General features: G+C 44.5%; 1 protein-coding gene across 3 annotated transcripts in view; it reads left to right on the forward strand.

Moving 5' to 3' along the window:
- Positions 1-16,059, forward strand: part of RAD54L2 (RAD54 like 2) — a 94,078-nt gene that overhangs the window by 35,205 nt on the left and 42,814 nt on the right. For 2 of the 3 annotated variants that reach the window (XM_075939462.1, XM_075939464.1), the window contains exon 2: positions 4,553-4,756. In XM_075939462.1, coding sequence (XP_075795577.1) covers positions 4,609-4,756 — 148 coding nt within the window. In that variant the 5' untranslated portion in view covers positions 4,553-4,608. Of the gene's footprint in view, positions 1-1,942; positions 2,234-4,552; positions 4,757-16,059 lie in introns of all 3 variants that reach the window. The other variant, XM_075939463.1, reaches the window with a different exon arrangement.

The following is a 16,059-nucleotide window of genomic DNA, read 5'->3' on the forward strand; positions in this document are numbered from 1 at the left end:
GCGGGCAGCGGGACAGCCCAGACGCGCCGCGTCTGTCCCGCTGCCGGCGTCCTCAGAGGCTTTGCTCCCTGTCTCCCTGGTCTGCTGGTCTCCAGCAGACCAGGGAGATGCGGAGCAAACCCCGTTCGTAACTGCAGATCCGACATAAGTCGGATCCGCGTAACTCAGGGACTGCCTGTACTCAAGAACAAATCATTTCAAACCACTTTAATTTCCTTATTTGACCTGGTTACTGGCCTAGTGGATACAGGGGAAACAGTAAATGTGCTAAATCTTGATTTTAGTAAGACTTGGGACACCGTCCCACACATGACATTCTCATAAGCAAACTAGGGAAGATGGTGTGAATGAAATTACTAAAGATGAGTGTACAATTATTTAAAAGAAAAGCGTAGTTGTCAATGGCTTGCTGTCACATGGGGCAGCTCTATCCAGTTATGGTCTCACAGGACTCTCCTGCGTCATGTACTGTTCGATATTTTTATTAATAATTTGGGGAATGGGATGGAGAGTATGTGTAACACTAAACTTGGAAGGGTTGGAAGCACTTGAGAGGACAGGATTATATTCAAGAGAATTGGTCTGAAATCAACAAGATGAAATTAAGTTAAGACAAGTGCAAAGCCCTACACTTAAAAAAAAAAAAAAAAAAAAAAAAACCTCAAATGCAGAGGCCAAATTGCTAGCCTCTAGTAAGTGGTACTGCAGACATGGCTGTGAGGATTATAGTGGATCACAAACTGAATGGGAGTGAACAAGTTGATGCAGTTGTGAAAAAGGCTAATATCATTTTGGGCTGTGTTAACGGGAGTGTTGTTCATAAGACAAGGAAGGTATATGTCCTACTCAATTCAGGGTTGGTGAGCTGAAGTTCTGTATCCACTTGCGGGAACCACACTTTAGGGAAGATTTGGCCAAATTAGAGCAAGTCCACAGAGGAGCTCAGCAAAAATGATAAAAAGTTTAGTGAACCTGACCTGTGGGAGAAGATTTAAAAAAAGTGAGAAGGGGCATATTTAATCTTGACAAAAGATGATGGGGCAGGAACTTGGTAACAGTCTTCATGTTGAGGGGCTTTATAAAGACGGTGATTAATTGTTCTCCATGTTCAGTAAAGGTAGGATAGAGATCTAATAGGCTTACTCTGCAGGAAGGGAAAGTTAGGTTAGATAGGAAGAAAAACTTTCTAGCTGTAAGGTGGCACTTAAGCTCTGGAATAGGCTTCCAAGGGAAATGGTGAAATCTGCATCATTAGCGGTTTTTAAGAACACATTGGACAAAGGTGTCCGGGCAGGTCTCAGTATACTTGGTCCTGCCTCAGCACAGGGGAGTGGATTAGGTGACTTCTTGAGATCCCTTTCTTCCCAGCATTTCTTGTGGTTCTGATACACTGCAAATGAAGATGTGCTCGTAGCACAGGAGGCATACCCAGAGTACTAATCTAGCTAGCAGGAGTCACAATGGGCAGTGTAGATGTGGTGGCATGCACCTAGCACTGGCTAGCAGAGTCCAAAACGTGCTCTGGTTGATAGCCTGTTCTGAAATGCCTGCTATCATGTCTACAGTGCTGCTGTGACCCATGCAGGCTAGCTTAAAGTTGTAACAAGTGTGTATACCCATGATGCAATCACACCTTCACTTGCAATGAAGGCATACACCAAGCGACCCTCCACAAAACCCCCGAATCCAGCCAGGTAGCAGCACAGTGCTTCTTTCTGTGGAAACAGAAATAGCTTCTCAGTTGCAGGTCTGCAAACAACCTCTTTAAGATGAAACAAAATAGAAATATATTTTTAGACTTGTGTATCAGTTGGAAGGTGATTTTTGCTGCTTACAGATGCAGATAAATTGCTGCTTTGAAACAAACATCAGAATTTAGCACAGCACATATTGTCAAAGAAAACTTATTATGGCTTACGCTTCCTCCCTCTTTCTTTCTTAGCTGCTGTGGTCTGTTATGGGTGACCTAGAGCAGTACTTCACAACCTTTCGATACCAGGGATCAGCTAGCTGCCTTCCTAAACTGTGCACTGAGGAGATCTCGGGAACCAGCATCATCTATGGAGCACTAATCCTAGAGCATGGAGAAAAAGGCAGTAGATCTGAGGCTCTGTGGACGAGTCTTTAGTTAAAGTGAATCACCAGCATCTAAGTCAGTTCGGATTTGTGGTGTTTTCTGCTGGACTCTGACAACCAAACTATCCTGTTTAGTCCACTAAACAAAGATTGAACTGTAAGAACTTTTGGTTGCTTCCACAAAACACTAGAACTGAACCTGTAACCCAGTGGTGAAATACTAATCCCCTGAGCCATTCTCTTCTCTTGGTTTCCTTTCCTTTCCCCTTTCCCCTTCCCCTTCCCTTCTCTTCTTGCTGACACATTCTCATTATTACTCTTGCCTAGGTCAGCTTCCCAGCATCGGATTACTTCAGCTGGAATAATTTTAACAGATTTAGCTGTTAGAATTGTATTTTTTCAGGCCTTATTTTACTCCCCACAGCTGGATCCAGTGCGGAGCCTTGGCTTTCTCCTTCTCCTTTCCCTTCCCCCGCAGGGAGCCAGTGTTGGCGCTGTAGAATTGTGCGAGGCGGGTAGAGCATGAGGCTGGAGCGCCAGGCAGGCGGTGGCCCGAGGCAGGTGGCCGTTCCCCACTGGATCACAGAGTGTTGGGGCCCCGGACCCAGAAGTAGAAGCAGGGCCAGAGGCGGCTGCCAGTGCCACCCCCTGGCCTGCATGCAGGGGAGCCAGGGGCCAGAGGGGAGCCCGGGTATCCCCCGAGGAGGGTTCAGGGGAACCCCGAGCCATAGCTGCCCGTTTTGACTCTGCAGAGGCTTGGGGTGGGGGAGCGGGGCAGGGTGACACAGAATGACATGATTACGTCACTCTGTCGTCCCGCAGGAAATTTTTTATTTATTTATATATATATATATATATATATATATATATATATATATATATATATATATATATATATATATATGTATACACACACACACACACACACACACACACACACACAGAGAGAGAGAGACAGAGACAGACAGATTCTTGCTTGAGTGATTAGATGTGAAATGTCATTTGAGCTTCTGCTACTTCTTCCAGAGCTCTAAGCCTTCATCATCTTGTACATCGGGGAGCAGAGTGACTCTATCTACAGATGATTTTGCCTAGTTAAGAGGACTTACTTTTTAGAAGTTGAGAACTAATGTTGTTTCATATTTGTTCACTTTGCTCCATGGGTGCAAGCACATGTGAAAAGTTCGTTGTGAGTAGATCAGGGTCTCAGTTTGGAGGTAGCCCATCTTTCAGTCTTTGGATCCCATCTTTCATATAATACTTTGCATAATATGTTTAATTCTCTGGGGTCATGTCTACACTAAATGACTTCTGGGCACCTGATTTTACAAATTCCAAGTTCTGTGTCCTCAACTACAGGGAAGAATTGAATGTAGTCCGAGGGAGGCTCTATTAATGTGGACACGCCGCCTCAGAGCCCCACAAAGCACTCTGGGGAGCTGTGGGAGGCCTCCCACAGGCCAATTAGTTCAGATTAATGGTATTGCAGCATCCACGCTAATGTTATTTTGGACTTACAAGTTTGGGAATAACATTATGAAAAGCAGGACAACAGAGCTGGAATTCCATAGCCCCTTATTTTGGAATAATGGGCTTGGTAGTGTGGATGCATCGCTTACAAATTCAACCTTGGGGGGCTAATTTTGGACTAAGGTCCTAGTGTAGAGCAGGCCTGGGGGTCTGGTTAGGTTTCCAAAGTAGCTGGGAATGGTTTCAGTGTGTATCAGGGAGAGGGTGAAATTGATGGTATAAATTAGAAAAGAGAAATCTAATTCTCAATCTGTAGCCTGCAGGCTGCTTGTTGCCCAATCAGCACACAGCTATGGGCCATGTGGCATCCTCAGGTAGTATATATATTGTGTGGCTGCAGCCCACATAACACCCACAGAGCCACGTATGCAGGGCACAATGGTAAATAGGTTAGGCACCACTGGTATAGAACAACTGAAAATATAAAGAAGGAGGTAGGATGGGGAAGAGGAAACCTACACTGAAGAGGAATCCAAAGAGAAAGTGATAGCATTACGATTGCTGTAAGAAAGAATTGGTGGCATGAAGCCAGCAAGCGGAAGAACTTACAAAAGTAAGAAAGATTAATAATTAAAAGTAATAATAAATACAGTGGAATGACAGTATGTTATAATTAGAGTCCACAATGAACGCATGCATTTTCAGTTTTCTTTTACCGTGGCTGCTTTGCTTCATTTTTGAGTATTGGTTAAGTTTTTCAGGGCGTAGCAGTAACTCGTGCAAGATCTGTAAATCTGGCTTCCTCATTCCCTCTTGAACGATTGTGTCCTTAACTCTTTCTCCTGGGAGGATTTCAGTGCCTGGGATAAATATGAACCAGGATTTCAGTGCCTGGGATAAATTATGGGACCACACAAACTTCTTATGGGCTGCACTTGGGAGACTCTTATATTGAAATTCTGCATGACTGAGCTTTTCTTGAATGGTATTTTTTGTCCTTCTACAGGGCTGCCTTGCAACAGATCATGAGCAGGTAATGCACAAAGAGCACCACTGGGAATCATGTCGGACGAGTCAATCTCAGGGAGTGATCCAGACCTGGACCCAGACTTGGAGCAGGAGGATATGGAAGAGGAGGAGGAGGAAGATGATGAGGCAATGGAGGAGGACAATGATGGGGATGACGAGGAAGACTTACTTGATGAGAATGGTAAGTGATTGGGTTGTGAGAACACACATACACTTTATCATGCACGATCCCTAGAACTGTTAATTCTCAGTATATGGCTTTGGGGAGCCCTATGGAAATAAAATCTAAGTAGGAGAGGGAACAAACCCCTGTTATGGGTTTTGCTGAGTATTTCAAGAGTAGAACTCTTGTTTGTTTGGTTTGTTTGTTTGAAGGAGCTTCTAAAAGGTTTGAAATCTAGAAGCCTCTGTTAATTGGCTGAGCCTCAGTCAGGGGGAGGGGCTACCAGAGCTATATAAGCCTGTGACTCAGTGACCAGAGAGCTTGTGAACAGGAACAGCTAACAGGAGAGTTTGGAGAGGGAGTTTAGAGGGGGAGGTTAGAGGGCACTAGTGACTTCTGACCTTCTTTAAAACATAACTCTTAGAATAATCTATATTCCAGAGGTTTAAAAAGAATCCCAGTTTATACTTAAACTTATTCATTAGAAAGATGGAGACAGAAGCCCAGCAGCAGAGTGGGGGCTATCCTGTTTATTGTGTCGAGTGTAACATGTATGATTACCTGCCCTGTGGACGGGTGGCATATGTGTGCACCCGTTGCAAGGAGCTCCTGACCCTCAGAGACCGAGTTCGGGCTTTGGAGGCCAGGGTGGCTGATCTGGAGGAGCTAAGGGAGGCAGAGAGCTATGTTGATGAGACTTTCCGGGACACTGTAGTACTGTCCCACCTCCAGTCTGAGAGCCCCAGTGTTCTTAAGCAGGATGAAAGTCTCAAGGGAACAGAGCATTCAATGGGAGCAGAGGGAAACCATCCCATAGTTGGGACCCTCCTCCCAGAGGATGTTGCGGTATCCTCTCGCACTGAGGATACCTCTGAGGGGGAGGGAATGCCACATAGGAAGAGGCAGGTGTTAGTAGTGGGTGATTCGATTGTTAGAAACATAGATAGTTGGGTTTGTGATGACCGGGAGAACCGTATGGTCACTTGCCTGCCTGGTGCGAAGGTTGCAGATCTCTCGAGGCATCTAGATAGACTTATGTGTAGTGTTGGGGAGGAGCTGGTGGTCGTGGTACACCAATGACGTAGGGAAGGGTAGGAGAGATGTCCTGGAGGCCAAATTTAGGCTGCTAGGAAAGAGACTGAAATCCAGGACCTCTATGGTGGCATTCTCGGAAATGCTTCCAGTTCCACGCGCAGGGCCAGGTAGGCAGACAGAGCTTCAGAGTCTCAATGTGTGGATGAGATGATGGTGTAGGGAAGAGGGGTTTAGATTTATTAGGAACTGGGGACACTTCTGGGAGAGGGGGAGCCTATACAGGAAGGATGGGCTCCACCTAAACCAGGGTGGAACCAGACTGCTGGCACTGAACATTAAAAAGGCCGTAGAGCAGTTTTTAAACTAAGGGATGGGGGAAAGCCAATTGGTGCGGAGATGCACATTAATCGGAGGGAGACTTCTCTTAGAGGAGAATCCGTTGATAGAGATTCTCTAAGCTGTAGGAGGGGAGAGGGCAAACCATGGGCCAGAGCAGACAAACAACCGCATACAAAGGAATCCAATGCATCAGGGAAGGGCAGACAAATAAGCAGTGGCAAATTTTTAAAGTGCTTGTACACAAATGCTAGGAGTCTGACTAATAAGATGGGTGAACTAGAGTACCTCGTATTAAATGAGGAGATTGACATAATAGGCATCACTGAAACCTGGTGGAATGAGGAAAATCTGTGGGACACAATCATACCGGGATACAAAATATATCGAAAGGATAGAGCAGGCCGGGTGGGTGGCGGAGTGGCACTGTATATGAAAGATAATGTAGAATCAAATGAAATAAAAATATTAAGTGAATCAACATGTTCAATAGAATCGCTATGGATAGTAATTCCATGCTCCAATAATAAGAAATTAGCAGTAGGGATATATTACCGACCACCTGACCAGGACAGCGATACTGACATTGAAAAGCTAAGGGAGATTAGAGAGGCTACCAAAATAAAGAACTCTGTAATAATGGGGGATTTTAATTACCCCCATATTGACTGGATACATGTCACTTCAGGAAGAGAAACAGAGATAAAATTTCTCAATGGCTTAAATGACTGCTTCTTGGAGCAGCTGGTGCAGGAACCTACAAGGGGAGAGGCAATTCTCGATTTAGTCCTGAGTGGAGTGCAGGATCAGGTCCAGGATATAACCGTTACAGGACCGCTTGGGAATAGTGACCATAATATAACAACATTCAACATTCCTGTGGTGGGAAGAACACCTCAGCAGTCCAGCACCCTGGCATTTAATTTCAAAAAGGGGAATTACACAAAAATGAGGAGGTTAGTTAAACAGAAATTAAAAGGCACAGTGACTAGAGCCAAATCCCTGAAAGCTGCATGGAAACTTTTTAAAGACACCATAATAGAGGCCCAACTTAAATGTATACCCCAAATTAAAAAACATAGCAAGAGACCTAAAAAAGAGTCACCATGGCTTAACCACCATGTAAAAGAAGCAGTGGGACAAAAAGGTATCTTTTAAGAAGTGGAAGTCCAATCCTAGTGAGATAAATAGAAAGGAACATAAACACTGTCAAATCAAGTGTAAAAATGTAATAAGAAAAAGCAAAAAACTCAAAAAGAAATAACAAAATGTTTAAGTACATTAGAAGCAGGAAGCCTGCTAAAAAACCCGTGGGTCCCCTAGATGATCGAGCTATAAAAGGAGCAATCAAGGACGATAAAGCCATTGCGGAGAAACTAAATGATTTCTTTGCTTCAGCCTTCATGGTTGAGGACGTTGGGGAGATTCCTGAATCTGCACCGTCCTTTATGGGTGATGAATCTGAGGAACTGTCCCGGATTGAAGTGTCATTAGAGGAGGTTTTGGAACAAATAGAAAAACTTAATGTTAACAAATCTCTGGGACCGGATGGCATTCATCCAAGGGTTCTAAAAGAACTCAAACGGGAAATTGCTGAGCTATTATCTGTGGTTTGTAACCTATCCTTTAAATCGGCTTCCGTACCTAATGACTGGAAGGTAGCCAACATGACATCAATATTTAAAAAGGGCTCTAGAGGCGATCCTGGCAATTACAGACCGGTAAGTCTAACTTCAGTACTGGGCAAATTAGTCGAAACAATAGTAAAGAATAAAATTGTGAAGCATGTAGAAGAACATAATTTGTTGGACAAAAGTCAACATGGTTTCTGTAAAGGGAAATCCTGTCTTACTAATCTATTAGAGTTCTTTGAAGGGGTTAACAAACATGCGGACAAGGGGGATCCAGTAGATATAGTATACTTGGATTTTCAGAAAGCCTTTGACAAGGTCCCTCACCAAAGGCAAATTACATGGCCATGGGATAAGAGGGAACGTCCTTTCTTGGATTGAGAACTGTTAAAAGACAGGAAACAAAGGGCAGGAATAAATGGTAAATTTTCAGATTGGAGAGGGGTAACTAGTGGTGTCCCCCAAGGGTCAGTCCTGGGACCAATCCTTTTCAACTTATTCATAAATGATCTGAAGAAAGGGGTAAGCAGTGAGGTAGTAAAGTTTGCAGATGATACAAAACTGTTGAGGATAGTCAAGACAGAAGCAGACTGTGAGGGACTCCAAGAAGATCTCACCAAACTGAGTGATTGGGCAACAAAATGGCAAATGAAATTTAATGTGGATAAGTGTAAAGTAATGCACATCGGAAAATAACCCCAACTATACGTACAGTATGATGAGGGGCTAATTTGGCTACGATAAATCAGGAAAGAGATCTTGGAGTTATCGTGGACAGTTCTCTGAAAACTTCCCCACAGTGTGCAGCGGCGGTCAAAAAGGCAAATAGGATGTTAGGAATTATTAGGAAAGGGATAGAAAATAAGACCCAGAATATCTTACTGCCCCTGTATAAAACTAGGTATGCCCACATCTTGAATACTGTGTACAGATGTGGTCTCCTCACCTCAAAAAAGATATTTTGGCCTTGGAAAGGGTTCAGAAAAGGGCAGCTAAAATGATTAGGGGTTTGGAACTGGTCCCATATGAGGAGAGGTTAAAGTGACTGGGACTTTTCAGTTCAGAAAAGAGGAGACTGAGTGGGGATATGATAGAGGTATATAAAATAATGAGTGGTGTGGAGAGGGACGATAAAGAAAAGTTATTTATTAGTTTCCTAAATAGAAGAACTAGAGGACACCAAATGAAATTAATGGGGAGCAGGTTTAAAACTAATAAAAGAAAATTCTTCTTCACACAGCGTGTAGTCAACCTGTGGAACTCCTTGCCAGAGGAGGCTGTGAAGGCCAGGACTATAATAGAGTTTAAAGAGAAGCTAGATAATTTCATGGAGGTTAGGTCCATAAAAGGCTATTAGCCAGGGGATAAAATGGTGTCCTTGGCCTCTATTTGTCAGAGGCTGGAGAGAGATGGCAGGAGACAAATCGCTTGATTATTGTCTTCGGTCCACCCTCTCTGGGGCACCTGGTGCTGGCCACTGTGGGTAGACAGGATACTGGGCTAGATGGACCTTTGGTGTGACCCAGTACGGCTGTTCTTATGTTCTTATGTTATGTTCTTAGAGATTGCTTATACTTCAAACATTTCCTGAGGAAAAATGCTGACTGCTTGAACTTTTGAATGAATCCTTCTGTGGCGTTCTGTCTTCACTTTTTCTGGATGTTTGGGATTATTTTGATTATAGTGGCTGGAATTCAGCTTCATTTGTTTGTGGGTGGTGCAGTCCTGTGATTAATATTGATGGAATGTCACTGTTTTCTGCCTTAGAGAGGGTCTGGCTTAAACACATTTCAAAAGTTTGCTATTCCGGGTGAACAATTGATTAAAAAGTGAGACCTAGAGTCCTGTAACAGATGCAGTTGTTAGTATTGGCACTCAGATGCTGTTCCCCAGGGCTACTGATTCTTTGTATTTAAACCTGGATTTGGAAAACTTTTGATTGGTGCTGGTGGAATGAAAGAATAGAACAGTCATGCTGTCCATTATGTGGGTGGAGCCTGGTCTGATACACTTCTGAATGTTTGCCTCTCTCAACAGAAATGGTCACAAACTGCTTTAGTTTGGCCTTATCTCAAAGAAGGCTGACTTACAGCAGTGAGGACGTGGTTAGAGTAAGGGGACTGAAAATAAGGACTTCTGGAATATATTCCTGGATGTGTCACTGTGGCTGACTGTATGATCTTGAGTTTGATTTTAGTCATTCCAGATGCCAGTTTCTTAATCTGTAAAATGATGATACTTTGCTTCACAGGTTTGTAATCTTCCCTCAGGGTTGTAAAAAACTTTTATATTCTTGGATCCTTAATGACAAAATGCCTAACACCATTACAAAGACACTGTTGGGTCAATTTTGCCCCAAGACTTAAGTTTTTTTTTTAAATAAACCTCTCACCAACATACTTTATATTTATTTATCTATCAAAATTCGAATGGAAAACTGTGTTTTCCTTTAAATAAACATTCCTTTGCATCTGTTTTGGAACCGACATATTATAGCATTATGAAGATGGTGCATGAAATTGAAAATGCAATTGACTTGAAACTGACTAGCCTATTTTCATTGTCCTAGTTTGATGGAAATGGAAGAAGTACAGCACATAGTGAAAACCTAATTAGATTTACAGTCATTTAAATTTTGCCAACCTCATGTACTATCTGTAAAGCAAATAAGGAGACCAAAAATGTGAACTCATGTTCCTCTCTGCTTCTATGAGCACAGGGATGCTTGAGCCAAAACCCATAGAGCACAGTTTTTGGCAAATGGTGAGAGAGCAGCTCATTATTATCTTGAGAAAGTTCCCTCTCTGTGGCATGAATACACTGTGTGGGTGGGTGGGTGGGTGGAGGCAGGTTTCATCAGCAGTGGCCTGTTAAGGGGACAATTCCTTCGGGGTGGGGGGATCAGTGGATTCTGTAAGTTGAACGCCCTGTTACATACATGGGGCTAGGAGATGGGGAATAAAATCTCATGATTCAGATGACAGAAATGAAGACGAGTGAAAATTTGCTGCATTTAGTCCCCTATGTAACCGTTATCCAGGTAGGTGGGTAGCCTGACTTAATCTGATAGGCTACGTCTACACTGCAGGCTTCTTGTACAAGGACTTTTTGCAGAAGAGATCTTCCACAAAAGTTCTTGCTCAAGAGCGCGTCCACGCTGCCATGTGCTTTTGCACAAGAGAGCGTCCAGTCCGCAGTGCCATGGACGCTCTTGCGCAAGGAAGTTCTGATTGCCATTCGCAGACTGGCCATCAGAGTACCTGTGCTTTTTTCCGATCGGGGTTTCTTGCAAGAAACCCCTGTTGTCCGTCCACACATGCCTTTTGCGCAAAAGGCTTAATCCTCGTAGAAAGAAGAATAACTTTTGTACAAAAAGCCCCGTCTTCTGATGATCTACTGTACTTTTTCTTGTGCAAAAGCGTACTTGTAGTGTGGATGCTCTGCGAGTTTTTGCGCAAAAACAGCTCTGCAGTGTAGATGTAGCCATAGAGTACATCTAGACCAGTTGTGCACAACCTTTTTCCGGGCACAACCCCCGGGAAAATTTTGATTGGGGGAGGGGGGAAAGCGCAGCCCCTTTGAATGCCGCTCCGCTCACCTGCTGCTCTCCCCACCCGCACCGCATGTACGCCGTGCCAAGAAAAAAAATGGCACCCTGCTCCCCCTGGAAGTCAGCCTGGTCTAGACAGTGGGGCTATTTCAGCATACCAGAGGTCACCTGAAATAGCTACCCCGCATCTTTGAAATATACCTGTTATTTCAAAATATTGTTTTACTCTCTGGTTTATGTACTCTCTGGTTTATAATTGTTGGATCGCTTATGGATTAGGGATGTTAAATATAGATTAATTAACTAATAGAATAGTTGATAAGGACTAGTGCACATTCCACTTTGAAATGTACAAGAGCCCCAGTGGGGGCTCTAGTACATTTCAAAGATTGGAAAGCTGTGTGGAGCCTGGGGTCAATCGGGGACTCCCTGCTGTCCCTGGGCGCCAGGCAGCATTCCACCTTTGAAATGTACAAGAGTCCCCACTGGGGCTCTTGTACATTTCAAAGAGGCTGCACCCCTGCCACATCCCACAGAGCTGGAGGGAACCGGCTTTTAAGCCGGCTCCCCCCAGCACCTTCTCCTTTTCCCCCGCTTGCTGCTACTTTGTGATAGAGTCAGCAAGGGGGAGTATCGACTATCTGATTAAGCTTTTGCTTATCGGATAGTCGATTAGTTGCTTACATCCCTACTTTCATATCTATGTAACGAATTGAAATACAGCCCAGTCTCGTACTCCTTCAGGAAAAAAGCTAGCAACAGCCAAGAAGGACAAATACATTAGGAAATCAACAGGTCCTACGATATATGAATGAGGTTGATACAAGCGATCCAAGCATGAGCAGAAAGTCTGATCAAAGATGTGTATGTAACTAGGAAGTCAGATTTAAAGGCAGACATCTGAGCAGTTCAACAAGAGAGCGACTTCCACAGCACCTTTGCTAGAAGATTCAACACTGGAAAAATGAAAAACCAGTGCATCACAAATAGGATGACCTAGGTCTTTCCTTTTCCCTGGTTGAATAAACAGCACATTCCCATCTGTGTCTTACAATACAGAGGGAATGTTTCCAAACAAGGCAAAGAACCAGTGTTGTCATCCCCATTTACCATGACAAATATGTGCCACATACCATCGGCACACCCAAGTAGTGCTCTTGTGCCAGAAACTGATCTCTCCCTGAGAAATAATTTATTATAAATAAGCTCATGTATGGACTATCTTTTTGTTAGGCCCGTTTTGTCAGAGTAACCAGGAAACTGCTCCTCCACTCAGTTCTTTGTTGTTACATTCCAAGTGTTTGACCCACAGCCAGCAGGTAAGAGATCCACATATTCTCCGCTAGCTGTAATGGTTCCCTTCTGACTGAACGCAAGTCACAGAAGAACTCCTCCTCCTCTCCGCAGGCCAGTCCGTTTCTCCTCTTTCCCACCTTCGCTACTCTGTGCCGCTTCTCCTCCTTCCCACGGCTGTCTTGCATGGGGTAGCATTTTCAACAGCTGCTGTCTGCACAGCCCATTGCTCCTCAATAAGCTGAGGCTGTCTACAAATCTGGATTGCTTGTAAGTCACTGAAGAGGATGGAACGAGGACATTCCAATTAGTATCTAGTACTAACACAAACAATATTCTGTGTGCTAGCATTACATGATAATTGGCATGCCCTCCTTCCGTCCCCTGTAAGTAACGGCTCTTAAAACTAGGCTGTATTTGTATGTCCATTTTTGGTGTTACTTGTACATGTCTCCTTTCCCTTTCTACTTCATCTTTAAAACTGTGGTTTGTCTATTAAAAAACCTTTTGGTTTATTTTTACTCCAAGCAGGTCTCTTGTGTGCAGATTGTGTTAAGTAAGCATCCCAAAGAAACCTAGTAACTGCGGGGGATGGTTTCACACCTTTGGGGGGGACAAACCACAGGGGAACAGTCAAAGTATTGCTCATTAGAACTCAAGGACGAGGAAGTTGGGGAGATTCTCAACTGTGGGGAGGGAATGTTTGCTGGTATCACCTTGCATGGAGTAACTAGCCTGATTAAAACTAGGGTGAGACCTTCTGTTTGTGGGCTGGCTCCTGGTGTCAGGGATCTGAATCACCATAAAGGTTCCCCAAGGTCACAGGGCAAGTGGTGACAGAACCCCTTATTGGCCTGGGAGCTCCCCAAAACATCACACCCGCCCTCTAACTCCATCACCATCATGGAAATAAACATAAGAACATGGGAAGATAATGGATGGTATAGATACTGCTAATCAGTGTATATCCTCTGAACTACACCAAATTATACCAAAAGATATTCTTCAGCAGCAATTATATGTATTGTCATTTGGGGGCAGTTGTTTTTTTAAACAGAATTTCATTCAAATCCCAACGGTGTTTCTACTAAGTTGAATGGTCTTTGGATCAGGCCATTAGTACAAAATATGAGTAACTTTTTTCCCTTTATTTCTTCATGTCATTTGGTGTTTTCTTTCCCCATTAATTCAGTTAGACACTCAATTGCTGTATCTATGATGGGGATGTGAAGGACTAGTCGACTATCCAATAAACAAAAGCTAATTGGATAGTCGAAAGGCTACTCGACTAGTTGCTCCCCCCCCCTTGTTGCCTCTGTCATAAAGAGGTAGCGGGGGAGGGGGGTAGAAGAAGGGAAGAGGAGATTTCAATCTTTGAAAGCTCCAACTCAGTGGGACAGGGCAGGGGCGCAGTGGTGGCACTTCCTCTTTGAAATATACAAGTGCCCCTGTTGGGCCGGTTCCTCCCAGCGACTATTCGATTAGTCCCACATTTCTCAAACTGTGGGTCCCGACCCACTGGGGGTCGCAAGCAACTTAGAGGGGGGTCACGGTATCACAAAGTTTGAGAACCTCTGGATTAGTCAATTACTCGCAATTGAACATCCCTGGTTGTGATGCAGCAGGCCAGCCCCCCTGCCTGCACCGTGATACTTAGAATCATAGAATCAGAACTGGAAGAGACCTCAGAAGGTCATCAAGTCCAGCCCCCTGCTCTAGGCAGGACCAATCCCAACTAAATCAACCCGGCCAGGGCTTTGTCAAGCCGAGACTTAAACACCTCTAGGGATGGAGACTCCACTACTTCCCTAGGTAACCCATTCCAGTGCTTCACCACCCTCCTAGTGAAATAGTTTTTCCTAATATCCAACCTGGACCTCTCCCACCACAACTTGAGACCATTGCTCCTTGTTCTGCCATCTGTCACTACTGAGAACAGCTTCTCTCTCCATCCTCTCTGGAACCTCCCTTCAGGAAGTTGAAGGCTGCTATCAAATCCCCCCTCACTCTTCGCTTCTGCAGACTAAACAGACCCAAGTCCCTCAGCCTCTCCTCATAAGTCATATGCTCCAGCCCCCTAATCATTTTGGTTGCCCTCCGCTGGACCCTCTCCAATGTGTCCACATCCTTTTTGTAGTAGGGGGCCCAGAACTGGACACAATACTCCAGATACGGCCTCATCAAAGCCGAATAAAGGGGAATGATGACATCTCTAGATCTGCTAGCAGTGCTCCTCTTAATGCAACCTAATATGCCATTAGCCTTCTTGGCTACAAGGGCACACTGTTGACTCATATCTAGCTTCTCATCCACTGTAACCCCCAGGTCCTTTTCTGCAGAACTGCTACTTAACCGGTTGGTCCCCAGCTTGTAACTATGCTTGGGATTCTTCCGTCCCAAGTGCAGGACTCTACACTTGTCCTTGTTGAACCTCATCAGATTTCCCCTGTTAAGCCAGTCCGGTCTCCTACCATGTTTGCCTCTCTTGCTACGCATCGGGATGGTTTCTTTCTGTGCCTTCAATAAGGCTTCTTTAAAATACTGCCAGCTGTCCTGGACTCCTTTCCCCTTCATGTTAACATCCCAGGGGATTCTGCCCATCAGATCTCGGAGGGAGTCAAAATCTGCTTTTTGAAGTCCAAGGTGCGTATTTTACTACTCTCTTTTCTTCCTTTCGTCAGGATCCTGAAATCTGCCATCTCATGATCACTGCTTCCCAGGTTGTCACCCACCTCCACTTCCCCTATTAGTTCCTCCCTGTTTGTGAGCAGAAGGTCAAGCTGCGCACGGCCCCTGGTCGGATCCTTCAGCACCTGTGTCAAGAAATTATCCCCAACATTCTCCAAAAACTTCCTGGATTGCCTGTGTACTGCCGTATAGGTTTCCCAGCAGATGTCAGGGTGATTAAAGTCCCCCACGAGAACCAGGGCCTGCAATCTGGAAGCTTCGCTCAGTTGTCCAAAGAAAGCCTCATCTACCTCATCCACCTGATGCGGTGGCCTGTAGCAAACACCAACCACAACATCAATGCTGTTGTTTGCTCCTTTAAAGTTAACCCATAGACTCTCAACAGGTTTTTCTCCCTCTTTATACTGGAGTTCAGAGCAATCGTAGTGCTCTCTTACATATAGTGCAACTCCTCCTCCTTTTCTCCCCTGCCTGTTGTTCCTGAACAGTCTATACCCTTCCATGACAGCGCTCCAGTCATGCGAGTCATCCCACCAAGTCTCTGTTATCCCAATTAAATCATATTTCTTGGTCTGGGCCAGGGCCTCCAGTTCTTCCTGTTTGTTGCCCAGGCTTCTCGCATTAGTGTACAAACACTTCAGGTAACCAGTTGATCGTCCTATCTTCACCATTCTCTTACTGGTTAACCACCCACATCCCTAGTCCCACAGTATTTTTCTTCTCTGTACCTGAAGCCCCTCTCTTCAAGTTTGTAATTTTATTTACTTATGACCTTGAACGTATCCGTG

Source organism: Pelodiscus sinensis, chromosome 11 (assembly GCF_049634645.1).
Source record: "Pelodiscus sinensis isolate JC-2024 chromosome 11, ASM4963464v1, whole genome shotgun sequence".
NCBI classification, from domain to species: Eukaryota; Metazoa; Chordata; order Testudines; family Trionychidae; genus Pelodiscus; species Pelodiscus sinensis.